We start from the raw sequence: 13217 nt of genomic DNA, 5'->3' as shown, positions 1-13217 counted from the left end.
TTCCTTTTTTTACTAGTGTTTAGCAACACGACCAACACCTACACGCATAGCTTTTTTTCTCCTTCGTAGAGCTGGACTGCGCAGGTCCTTCATATTCAGTAACACGCTGATAGTATATTGAATAGCTGGATCCGTGTCTTGCCAGTGCGTCCCCGATGGCGTAGTGGTAACGTCGTTGCCTTGTAATGAAGGGGTCCGGGGTTCGATACCCGGTGGAGGCCCGGGGCGGTTCCTCCATTTAGGAAGTGAGGAACTTCCTACAGTTAGGAACTTCCTACAGTTCATTTATACTTGATCTTCAGCGCAATACAAACTCCAGTTGGCGAATCTGCGGATCATAGTTCGTCTGCACAGTGATTGCAACCGATCAAGTACATACATACTTGCTAATGGATGTATTATTTTGTCTGTATTTTACAAATTAAATAACTGTTTTTTGCAAGTATGCAGTTGTGTCGGAATAGAACCCGTCTCAGTGGATCTACATATGCGAAAACCTGCTTCACGCTTGGCTTAGGTTAGCTACTGTCAAGAGTTGACTGCTCTCGCTCGCTCCAGTAGCAACCCAAAGACGATGGATTTGTTGCCGCTCGCTGAGGAACATCGGCGGCTATCCCACTGAGATATGGGTGAGGAGCGGAAGGGGCAGTGCAGGGATGGGGGAGGGAGGTTGCGAAGATCGGCGAGAGCCGAGGAACCAGCAAGACTTTCCTCAATCAGCGATGCGAACCCCAACAAAATGGTACTAAACCAAGCAGTTTGATCTTTGTTGACACTTAGCACCCTGCTTTTGGTATAATGGTAAAATCTAGCATAATCTACAAACGCCAGTCCCTGGGAGAGGGAAATAGAATTCAAAGGAATATGTTTTCAGCAAATTAAAATAAAATTATGAACTAACTAACTAACTCCCTAGCCTTCTTAAACCCGAAGGTTCATGGCTGCAGCAACACAGGCCTTCCATCTTTCCCTATCTTGAGCAAGTTCTATATACTCTTTTCCATCCCTACCGATTTCCCTTAGGTCCATCTCAACGTTATCCCTCCATCTTCATTATGTCCAAATCTAATTTCTGCTTCACCAGCGGACATGTTTCAAACGAAAGGGAGTATCCGACCCAGCGGCATACTTTTTTACAACCATGCCACGATCCATCCTCTATCTTTTCTTCATCCTACCCGATTTAGTTCGTCAGGAGATTTTATGGTTGGAAGTTCGGGGTAAACAATTTTCTCAAACCTTTTTAAGTTCTATGTTGAACCCATGTCGTTTGTTGCACCATTTTAAACAATTTTGGGAGAAATTTACACTATTACATAGCTGTTAATAATAAGTAACGCAAGTTCAAAACTAGAAAAGTAAATGCAGAATTCCATTTATCCGAAAATAAAATAATAATTAATCCTAGCACAATTTAGAAGCATTTAGCATAATTTCGAAGTTTAAGCAACACTTTTTATTATGGTGAGTCCACACGACGACAGGGAGGGGGAAGAAAATCGAAATTCTTGCAATATCTGAAATATCGCCAATGTTGACGCCGAATTTGAATCGAGTGCTATTGTTTTGTTTCGAGGTTGGTAGACCTGTTCTTACTAATGTTGGCATCTGTTGTCATGCCGATTAATGTAGCCTCTATTGTTTGACTCGTTTGTTGTGGTTTCCTTCGGAAATCCTCGAATAATCCAGGAGCGTGAAGTCCATCCATCCGCTGAGAACGACTGTGTGGTGTGGGTTTTGTCAGGAGGAGTGTGATCTTACACCCTGTGATTTCTTCTTATGGGGATTTGTGAAATCACAGGTGTACGCCAACAAACCACGAACCCTTTTGGAACTGAAGGCGGAAATCATACGGGTGATTGGAGGTATCGCGACAGTCATCTGCGAAGAGGGTTATCAATAATTTTGTGGAGCATATAAATGCATGGTCAGTAGCGGTGGACATATGCCTGGCATTGTCTTTCATACGTAAATGGGAGATGTTGCTGCTTACATATATGTGAAATATAATTATTTTCATGATATTTTCCCTATTTTTATTTAATTTTCTAATTCGGCGTCCTATACGGAACACCCTATAGGTTCACATTTAAATACTTCATAATTCATAGACCGTGCCATACCTTGTGCATGGGTCTGCAGCTAACATTCTAAATGCAATGAATAGTATAAGCAATACGTGTGAATGTAATTGAAAGCATATTTCAAACCTTCCTCGGTTTACCATAACTTCTTCCTACACTCCGAGAAAGCCACGAGTCGCCACTGGTGGACACTTGACACAATGGCTGGAATCCCACTTTAAACTGTAGGTCCAGCCAGATTAGCCTTCTGTGCAAAAATGGACTTATAACAACAAATCAATCAATATTGTCTTGCCGGATATGTCCGTGTTTTTGCAGAAGCTGGTCGTATGATAAATCTTGTAGGCCTTCGTGTGAGGTCATTCCACGATGTCACATCTGTGCCACCCCAGTGTAGCAAACTCAACGATCCCCGGTAGAGGCCCATGGTGGTTCGGATTATACTATAAACTGTAGGTTTATTGATTGAATTGGCGTTTTAAGTCTATGCACAGTAAAACTAATCGGGACTGGACCTACAGTTTAAAGTGGGATCCGAATCACTATGTGCCTCCATCGGGCATCAAACCCGGGACCCCTTGATTACAAGGCAACGACGTTAAACTGTAGGTCTACTCCCGATTAGTCTGTGCATAAAATTCACTTAAACATTGACAGTTGAGCGAACTAAAGTAACTAAAATATTATCGTCTTGCGTGAACTCTTCGATACACTCCATTTGTTGAATTCCGTCAACATTAGCCGACCTCTGTTGCGGAATGGTTAGCACAGCTCGCTACGAGGCCAGGGCTCCCGGGTTCGAATCCCGGCCTGGGTGTTCTTTATGAGTGACCCTTCATCAGTTTCATCTTCATCGAAGCGATTAACCAAAATTGGCATTAAAGCGAGGTAAAATGAAACAAGTCATTCAGTCAATTATATTGGACGCGTCGTTTCGACGCAACGAACACTCTAAAGACGGAGTTTTATGTTGAATATATATGCAACCAATGCATCATAGGCTTGAATTGCTACTAATCGATTAACTTTGCACTTATTATGAACAAACGCATGACTTAATAAATAATCAGGATTAGAAATAAACTTGATTTAGATATATTTCTCAATATCTTAGCAAAATCTCGAACAAGACCGAAAGTTTCGGACACCGATTCGTGGTCTCGCCTCGATTTTTAGCGGTGTGTCTCGTTCTTGGTTTCGTCTCGGATGGTCTGGTCTCATACTTTTTTACAAAACCATCTCAGTCTCGGTACCATTCCTAGGAGAAAGAGTGTTGTCAATATGGCAACGTAAGGAAGGGGTCAAGCAGTGTAATCGGGAAAGCTTGTGTGCCACTGAAGAGAAATTGAAAGAATTATGCAGTACGTTTACAATAAAAGTTCTCGAGTGTTACGTACCTCGATCTGTGGGCATTTCCTTTTAATTTCAGGAACGAGAGTGTGAGTCTGAAGCTGCAAATTGAAGTGGCACGATTTTTCCAGACTTTTGTTGTTTTTTGTAATGCTTGCCTTTTGCTTGTCACTTGACCGCTTCCTGTACGAGATACCGGGTATGCGAGTTTGAAGCCGTCGTAAAAACCCAGTGAACATTTGTAGCCGTGCAGTTCCTTGCCGTTTGCAACAAATCGCCCATTGATGTCACGTGATTAATGCCGACGGAGAGAAAGTGCAATCTGACCGTTTGTGAATATGATTGATAATTGCAAGTACAACGTAACACATTCATTTCTTTCCTTAAGAAGAGAAAGAACCGTATGTATGACTTCCTACCGTGTCGGTTACAGAATACTCAAAGGTGCAATTATTAGAAGATTCTGCAGTTTCGGTTTTATTTCGTAATGGATAATAATGGACAATAGTAGTGTTTCGCTCCACTCTTGGTCATTACGTTGCGATATGCATAACTATTTAGGTAAGCCACTTTTTTGGTCTCCCTCGGCAGATTATTGCCTTTCTGAAAACATCCAATTTTGTCGTAGTAGAGCCGAATCAAGACAAGACGAGATTAGGGAGGCTCTGGGTCTCGACTCGAGTTTTAAATGCCTGTCTCGTTCACGTCCAGATTTATAAACATCCATCTCGCTCGAAATATTTAGGGTCGACTGGCGCTAGGGACCCCGGGTTCGAATCCCAGCCTTGGCATGGTGTTCTTTGTGAGCGTCCCGTAATTAATTCCATTATGTCATCAGTTACAGTCTAAAGCAATTAATTTTTTAAACTATAAAGTTTTGTTAATAAAGTTTTTTCCGTTTTTAATTGTTTTGTTTGTTATCTACTATGCAAGAGTTCGATACGAAGCTGTCCCAGTTTCGATCCCCGGTATGTATGCCCCAAATTTTCATAATTTTTTTCGGTTCATCAGCTCCACCTCTCTTCGGTACGTCCTTAACTTGATAAATTATTTGGTGTCGTCGGGTCGACTTTCATTCTCGCCACTGATGTTCCCGGTTCGAATCTCGGCCTGCCATGAGCGTTCTTTGTGAGTTTCCCTTCATGTATTCCATCTAATTATCGCTCATTCTCATCGGCGCGATTAGTCAAAAGTTAAAAAGCGACGCTATATAATAAAAACAAGATCCACAATTCATTGTAGGATGTCATCACCGGCGACAATCTAAACATTCACAATTATTACGATTCACAAAAACACCCAAACCCTACATTGATCAGCATTTTGAAGACTAACGAGAATCTAGTGTCTGGAGTATAATCCTATGTGGTGTTTGTGTTGAGTGCTGCACTTGTGTGTATGCAATTGTGGCGAACACAGAGCGAAGTTGTTTTTTAAAAAATAATCCCGTCGGAGATAACCGCTCAGGGAATAGAACCCAGATCACTCATGTAATAGCCAAACATTCTAACGCCAATTTGTAAATAAATAAATCCGTCAACGCGTCACGGAATACCCCCCTCCTACAGAAACTGTGTTAAAATATCACAAGTACCAGAAAAACTAAAGGAAACTAAATGAATCGATCAAACCTAAATTGATTACCCGTTTGGGAGAAACTCTCAGTTCTTCAGAATCTTATTTTATATTACAATTAATCACCAAGTAAATAGCCTGAAGAAGGTTAAGTGCGATTCACGGGTCCTAGTGGTATACTTGTGACTCATTGTCCAAAAGAGAGAAGTGACAATGTGCCAGCAGTATGCAAATAAACACGAAAAAAAGTGTCATATCTTGTGTGAAGGTCTTGTGAATGGTTATTGCCTTCAGCGGATGGCACAAGGAAAACATTCTTGACATGTTTTTGTAGCACACCTCGGGAGAAAGTTTTCCACGCGTGGGAGAGGTGTTCTATGAATGGAGGTGGGAAAAAGTCAAGTCTTTAAGTGCGGGTAATTCATTGACACGTTCGCTGTTACTGCAGGAAATGCCATGATTACGTTCAACTTCTTTCGTTTGTTCTGTGGATTAGACAGTGGCGGCGATACTGCGTTGGGCCCCGTGTTGTGTTTATTACTAGAAGTCAAGTAATAAACCACGTGTGTGTTCGATTGTTTGATTTATTTTACTTCGCTTTTCTTCCACTTTTTGCTAATCGCGAAGATAAGGATGAGTGGTAAATGAAAGGACAATCACAAACCTATATGGAGAACACAACATGAGCCCTGCAGAGGATTGCACTGGCTGCGAGTAGACGCAAGAGCCTCACTAAGCTGTGCAAAATGCAGTCTAAGATGTACTATGTAGAAGGAAGGTTGACATTTGGGTGCTTAAGAAATGTCACCCCATTCATTGACCCCGTATGTATGTAGTATTGTGTGTGTAAGTATAACGATAATTCCACAAACAGAACGACACCGTTAATACGCAAGAAAATCGAAATAAATGAAATACGAGGGTTATTTTGTAAGCAAGGTCCGCTTTGCAATAAAACGAAGTGGGTCTATGTATTTTGTTAAGACATTTATTTTCTGAATTTACAACACTTCTCTATTTTTCTACATAATTTCCTTGCCGGTTTTCGTCGTCGCCTTGTAATCAAGGGGTCCCGGGTTCGATACCAGGTGGAGGCACATAGTGTTTCGGATCCCACTTTAAACTGTAGGTCCAGTCCCGATTAGCCTTACTGTGCATAAAGTGGACTTAAACACCAAATCAACTAACCAAATCTTGCCGGTTTTAAACATTATCGTAACGAACTACAAGTTTTAGGATACCCTCCTCATAGAACTCTGCCACCTGTGATGATAGCCAGTTACTCACGGTCGTTGCACTTCTTCGTCAGTGTCTAAACGCCTGCCGCCCAGGAAGGTCTTCAGATGGCGGAAGAGGTGGTAGTCGCTAGGCGCGCAAGGTCTGTTTGTGAATGCCGTTTGAAATTGCGCGTGCGCGTGGGCATGAGTACGCGCACAGGCTCCCGCCATTATTTGAGCAGCATCATGGCAACTGTGTTTTGGGACAGGGAGGGTGTTTTGTTAGTGGACTATTTGCCGCAAGAACAACAAATTAACTCAGCTTCCGTGAGTAACTGGCTACCATCACAGGCGGCAGAGTTCTATAAGGAGGGTATCCAAAAACTCCTAGTCCATTATGATAAATGTGTAAACCGACAAGGAAATTATGTAGAAAAATAGGGAAGTGTATGTAAATTCAGAAAAAATATTTTTTTTTAAAAAAAATATTTACTTACTTCGTTTCTATTGCAAAACGGACCTTACTTAAAAAACAACTCTCGTAATATCGTTTTTACGTACCTACTCTTGTCATGAATACTATGGAATATGAAGGTAGAATTCGTTGTGGTACATAACGCTAAATCATTGATGTCAGACTCTGTCTCGCATCTTAGTTGCTATGAAAGGGAGGTTCTGCGCTAGTTATGCACATCATTTTGCAAAATATTATATTGATTGTGAAGAATTGTGCCTCCCTCCTTTTTTTGTGATAAACACGTTTGTTTGACATTGGAAAAACAATAGTAACACCTTGATTACTGAAAGATTAGTTCGATTACAATATCAGCGATGTTTCATATTGTGTGTCACCGACCTCCCAATGGCAAAATGGTAAAGTCGCCACCTTGTATTCAAGGGATTCCTGCTACGATACTCGGTGGAGACACCTCACTTTAAGCTTCAGTTCCGATTTGCCTTTCTGTGCATTAAGTGAACTTAAAAAAAAAATGAAACTTACTTAGTTTCGTGAAGGACTTTTGTTTGCAGGATATGTCAATATTGCCTTTTTACTGTGCGTGAACTTAGTCAATTTTTTCTTCACTTTATCGTGTGAAAAATTAATACATTTTTAAATATTACAAATTTTTCAAATGTTTCTTTAGGAATGTAGTATGGAACCTAACGTTTGAGGGGCCACATCTTAACCTACTCCCTTACCTCCGGCACTGGAATTAAATGAAGATTTGTAAATACATGACATTTCGTAAGTCAAAGTTTCGTTGTAGAGGAACTGTGAAGCATATTTTCAGAAAATGTGTAACTATTCTATTAAGTGTTTGATTTTCGATCTCGCTACCGAAGTTACTCTTTTCGAGAGTAAAATGGGATTAAAGCGACGTAAAATTAAAAGAAAGTATAAAATGCAAATATTCTATTTGAATCAAATTCTGGCCTTTAACACACTGAGAATATCTTTTGTCAAGGCTTACGTATACAATTGAACTATACTTTCCCTTCTGCTGTGCTCCCTTTGATGACAGACCACACGTACAGAGATATTTGCCAACGCTTTGTTTCAATCTCTGTCTTCAACTGGTAAACATGTGCCTTCTTCCGTTATTTCATTATGTAATATAATGTTTGCCGTGTTCTTGACGCATAATCTGCAATTGCTTCGGCAGCCACGGTTGGTTCACCATCTCGCTACTGACGTTCCCAGGTTCGAGCCCCTGCAGAAACGGCATTGTTCAAATATCAGCAGAGTGATCGAGTTGAAAGGATCATTATTTCTTTCAGAGCTAAATATATTCATATCCGTGGCTTTGAGGTTTAGTTCCCAAGATAGGAACAAAGTAGTATTGGTAATAAGGACGGCTTTATATCGTATAAGGTGAAGGTCTAACCCGTGCACATTTCAACATTTCTGTGAAGGATTTGGGGAGATGATATGGATGTAGGGCCCCCCACATTCACGATCTAGGACATTTTTGGAGGCTAATCAGCGCGATGCTCCGGCTACCTTTAACGCCCTCCCAGATACTCATTATTAGAGGCTGAGAGAATCTCGGAGCCTCTCCATCAGAGGCATTGCTTGAAAAATTCCCCATCTAAAAATCTCCCACCCCTGGGTTCGAACCCACAACTCCCATGTAGCAGACACCCTACTGACTGATTCACCGCGACTCTTCGACGCTTCTTTTAAATTTTAATTCGCTTTTGGGCCAATTTGGCTAATCGCGATGAGAATGAATAGTGATAAGACGAAATTCATGATTGGACAGTTGCAAACGCACATGGGCAGGACACAACTCAAGTCCCACAGAGGACTATACTGGCTGTGAGTCCAGACGAAAGACCCTCGTTAGTTTGGAAGAATGGAGTCCAGGGTGTACTACATCGAAGATGGGTTGGTATGTTGGTATCTTCAGAAAGAGTAACCCCTTACATTCCTGGAATTTATTTAGTATTCCATAACTTACCTGCCACGAGCAGAAGAAAATTCTTAGAGAAACATCTCCTACACATCTTGTCTTTTGCTCCAGGATAGGAAATTCTCAATCGAAACCAGCTTCGTTATCCATATTTCTATCTACACAAGCATGCAGTATTTGCAAAGCAGTCTCCTCCCATGGGAATAATTAAGATTAAAATCACTATACTTACGGTCCAGCCTCCGTCGGCCACTTCTTGCTCGCAGTACACTTTTAAGTACCAGTAGGTGGTTCCTCGGATCTGCAAGTAGTAGACACTCGACTGCCTCATGCCAAGGTTGAGCAGATCGGTGCAGGAGTAGCCCTGTCGACAAAGAGATTTCACAGATTAATCTAAGCTGTTGCTCTCAGGTCTGTTAATTGCGGTAGAGGTTGTGTTAAGGCATTCTGTGCACCTGCGACGTTTAGTTGTCTGGAATGGTATGAATGTGGTTTCGCTACCAAGTCACCATGAACTTGCACTTGAAGACAAGAGTCTGTCTATCGCTGTTATGGTTATATTGAACATGTTGCATATTGAAGTGAATTTGTATGTAAAATTACAGGGTGAATCTTAAGTTGGCAACAACCTAAGCTTCTTTAAAACACATCAAGTAACATTTATGAAACTATTATGCAATAGACAAAATGACTGTACCCATATTTCGCTCAGTAAAAAGAATACGAAATTGGTTTTAAACAATTCCATGTCATATACACCACATGTTGTGTGTGTGGTGGACAAAGGTGCAGCGATTGGTATAAATACATAATTCTTTGATGATTTTTCATTGTATAAGTTTTACAGTTGTTTGTGTGTTTGGTGAAACTTAACACATCCTCTACAATGTGGACCTCTCCGATGACGCCATTGCATTGTAATCAAGGGTCCCCAGGTTCGATACCCGGTGGAGGCATACTGCACAGTGGTTCAGATTTCTCTTTAGACTGTAGGTCCAGTCCCGGTTAGCTTATCTGTGCATAGAGTGGACTTAAAACAACAATTTAAAAAGATCATCCTCTACAATAAAATTATACTTCAAATTTTCACTGTATTACCCTGTATTCTAAGTTGAAATCTCAGTTTGTATATTCTTGTAACTTATGAAGCAGGAAAAATATTAAGAAAGGCAAGCAAGCGTCAGTCTCCGCAGTGAAGCGATTAATACCACTCATCAAAAGCCAGAGTTCCAAGGTTCGAATCCTGAGTATGGCATGGATGTATCATTGCGTTTGTCCTTTCATCTGTTTTATCATTCACCAATCATCATTTTCTTCGTGATTAATCTTGACTGTAATAATTTGACTGGAGAAATGAGGGCCTAAGTTACCCTAGGGACATTCATCCACTGTCATGGGTGGGACGCCCAGACTACATTTTTTATACTTGAGCAACATTTTTCTTAGTTTGTGTTCAATGAATTATGAAACTGAAAACGGTTTGATTAAACATAAACATTAAAATACCTTCCCAGTTTTAAAGCTAGAAGTGAACAATTTTGTGTCACGTGTGGGACAGATAAAAACACTGCCTCTTAACTTCAAAAGATATTTTTTTTTAATTTTATGAAATTTCAAATTATGAAAAATAAATTATTTAAGATAAGAGGGATGGTAATTGAGCTTTGAATATTCTAGTAGAGTTGAAGGGAAATGTAACAGTTAAAGAAGAAGTTAATTGTTTTTTTGTTTTTTTGCTGTCACGGGTGGGACACAATACAAAACAAAACGTAAATTAAAATATACGAACAATATGTAAAATACTTTCTATCTTCTAACTTAATTATGCATAATACTTGAATTTTTATCTAAATGACAATTTTATATTGTTGACTCGCAAGATAAAATGAAGTTATAGCATTTCATTTAAATCCAAAAATTGATATTCAGGGGCACTTTGACAGGGAATGCCCCCTCCTAATAAAAATTTTAATGAGTTTTTTTTAAATATTTTTGTGGTATACGCAGCTGCAATTTATAATCATTATCAATTTTTATGTACAATAAAATATTTACATTAAAACTGTTGCGTAACGTTTTAGTAGATTAACAAGCATACTGTTAAATTGTAACGGTATTTTATATTTTCCTGTAACTTCTAACAGTGTAGATACAAAAAAAAATACTTCTCTCTCACTTATTGTTGACGTAAAATTACGATTCAATTCAACAGGAGGAATAGTCTGCCAGATTATTGGCTTAATTGAAGAAATATGTATTATTTGGTAACTATCATGAAAGCCTGTTGAGAAAGGAAAATTTCTGCAGCAGCGGTATATCAAAACTTTTGCATTGTTCATTAGAATCGATGTAATTAAATTTGCGCATTTTCTTGTGCGTTTCTCCGCCAGTGTTGCACCGTGATTTGTTAAGCGAAGCGTATACTTTGCGGTCCATTTATTCAATACAGAGGGGAAAGGCAGTGCCTTTAACTGATTAGTACAGGATCGGGTTTAATTACTGCATCCACGTTGGCCACTTTCTACGTCCCATCAGCACACGAGTCGAGTGGCGGTTTTTGCCTGTTAATGACACGATTCCACTAATTACAAGACATGCGGTTCCACATAAATCAGCTCCGCGTCCTGATCGTCTACGTTCTTCCTTGTCTGGACTTCAGGGAAATTATCCTGCGGATCCGGTTATGGTTTCAGCAATGTTTTTTTGCTTCATTGCTTTGTGTGTAATGACATGTGGTTATTTTATGGTGAAATTTTTGCTAATTTCACTCTCTACGTACTATCTAGACAGTAACTAAAAAGGTGTGCAATGATGTAATGGACTGTCTAAAAGGATATGGGAATTTTCCGGTTAGAATTCTCAAGGAAATCTCCAGTTTTGTCCCATTTGTATATAAATTAATACAATTTGTGTACTAGAACTGTAACATTGCATACAAGTAGCATGAATTTCATAATAACAGGATTCTGGTGCTTCCCATTACAGCCTTATTTTTTTAAGCGCATAGTTACTTCGAATACGGAGGAATGGCGGAAGATTTAAATTACACCCGGGCAAACTGCCAGGCACCGTATTTTGTATAATACTACTGTATTTGAAAGTGGGGGAGAGGGGTCGAGATAGAAATAAAAATTATTACCTGCTACTGTATGTTTAAGCATTTCAGCACTTTCAAAAATAACTAGATACTTTATCTTTTACAGTTGGAGAAATAATGGATAATATTGAATGCAAAGAAGAAAATATTATTTTCATGGCTGTGTAGATGCCAGAATGACTCATAGTACTGTGTGTTGACTTTAGTGAATGTGGTTATACCTAAATGACAACTTGAGTTTATATATATATATATATATATATATATATATATATATATATATATAATAAATCTCAATGGCAATTATATATATATACAGAAATTAGTATATATTTTTGTACGAAATGAAAACAGTGCCTAACAGCAGCATTGTTATCCTATCAGACAAGGAAGCGAAAGACCTATTCCCGCATCCCTACCCATACACATAGTATGACTTATAGGTAGGGACATTGAATTTTCGCGATGCGCGAAATGTGAAAAAAAGATGCAATTTTGAACATTCTGCACGTTACTACACCCCCAATGATGAAATATGCATGAGTTTTATTCGCGAAGTAATGCGAAATGTGTGCTTTTCCACGAAATGAACGCTTTTTCGCGAAATAACTGTGAAACATCATCAAATTAAGTAGAAAACAGGCAAAAACCGGCAATCGAGGTTGTGCGCGCAAACTGTCAATTTGTAATGAAACGTTTGCCTAAAGTTTCCTACAACTTGCAGCTGAAGAACGTTTTATCTTCGATCACATCAGGAACACGCTGCAAATTGGAATTTCCCATGCACATAATCTCAGTTCGAAAACTTCGCTCCCTGTCAAGCTGCATTCCTTTCTTCCCCCGAATGTCTACTCAACTTCCAGTTTCATTGAACTTGCTAGCTGTAGCAGCGATAAGATTAGTCTGTTTCCGCACATCAAGGGAAACAATGGTGTCATTTGTGATCAGTCATGAATGAATTTTGTTTATCATCATGTGATTTTCAACATGTGTTTGTGTATGTGCAGTAGTGATTATTTTATTTGTTGGACAGCAAGGATATCCTTTAAATACATGGACAGCTAATTACTTGTGTATGTGTACAGTATATAAAAATGAAGTAGTTTATCAATTTATAGCTCTTTTGTATGTTGTTTCTTCTCATGATGAAAAAGTGCGTGCCATTTTTTTTTTCCACCGCTGGTATATACCGCTGATCTAACATTTTATTTACCGCTCTCCTCAGTTTTTATTTACCATAAATTTGTCTCCCTACTTATAGGGTTGAAAGATACGAACCCCAACCCTATTAGGTCCCCTCTGAATCTAAATATATCCTAAAACCCTACGCTCAGTAGTCCTTGATATGTCTCTTTTCGTGAAATATCTCGTCCTTATTGAATTATTGTGAGTAGTTTAGCTGTTACTCCTGACTTATACGTATAGGCATTATTTGTGAGAGAATTCGACAGCCTGACAGATGCCTAATTCGCCTGACCTT

The 13217-nt window shown here is 39.4% G+C and overlaps 2 protein-coding genes across 5 annotated transcripts in view; one reads left to right on the top strand and one right to left on the bottom strand.

The window, feature by feature from the left end:
* The window catches only part of LOC146005271 (uncharacterized), a 544895-nt gene that overhangs the window by 102706 nt on the left and 428972 nt on the right, over positions 1-13217 (top strand). The window lies entirely within an intron of this gene.
* Positions 1-13217, bottom strand: part of LOC146005273 (uncharacterized) — a 218900-nt gene that overhangs the window by 68959 nt on the left and 136724 nt on the right. Inside the window, exon 3 of the mRNA XM_083144389.1 lies at positions 8873-9004. Coding sequence (XP_083000515.1) covers positions 8873-9004 — 132 coding nt within the window. The remainder of the gene's footprint in view (positions 1-8872; positions 9005-13217) is intronic.

The sequence above is a fragment of the Lepisma saccharinum genome, chromosome 23 (assembly GCF_977018435.1).
Source record: "Lepisma saccharinum chromosome 23, izLepSacc3.1, whole genome shotgun sequence".
Lineage (NCBI taxonomy): Eukaryota > Metazoa > Arthropoda > Insecta > Zygentoma > Lepismatidae > Lepisma > Lepisma saccharinum.
This window is presented reverse-complemented; position numbering and strand designations above follow the sequence as displayed.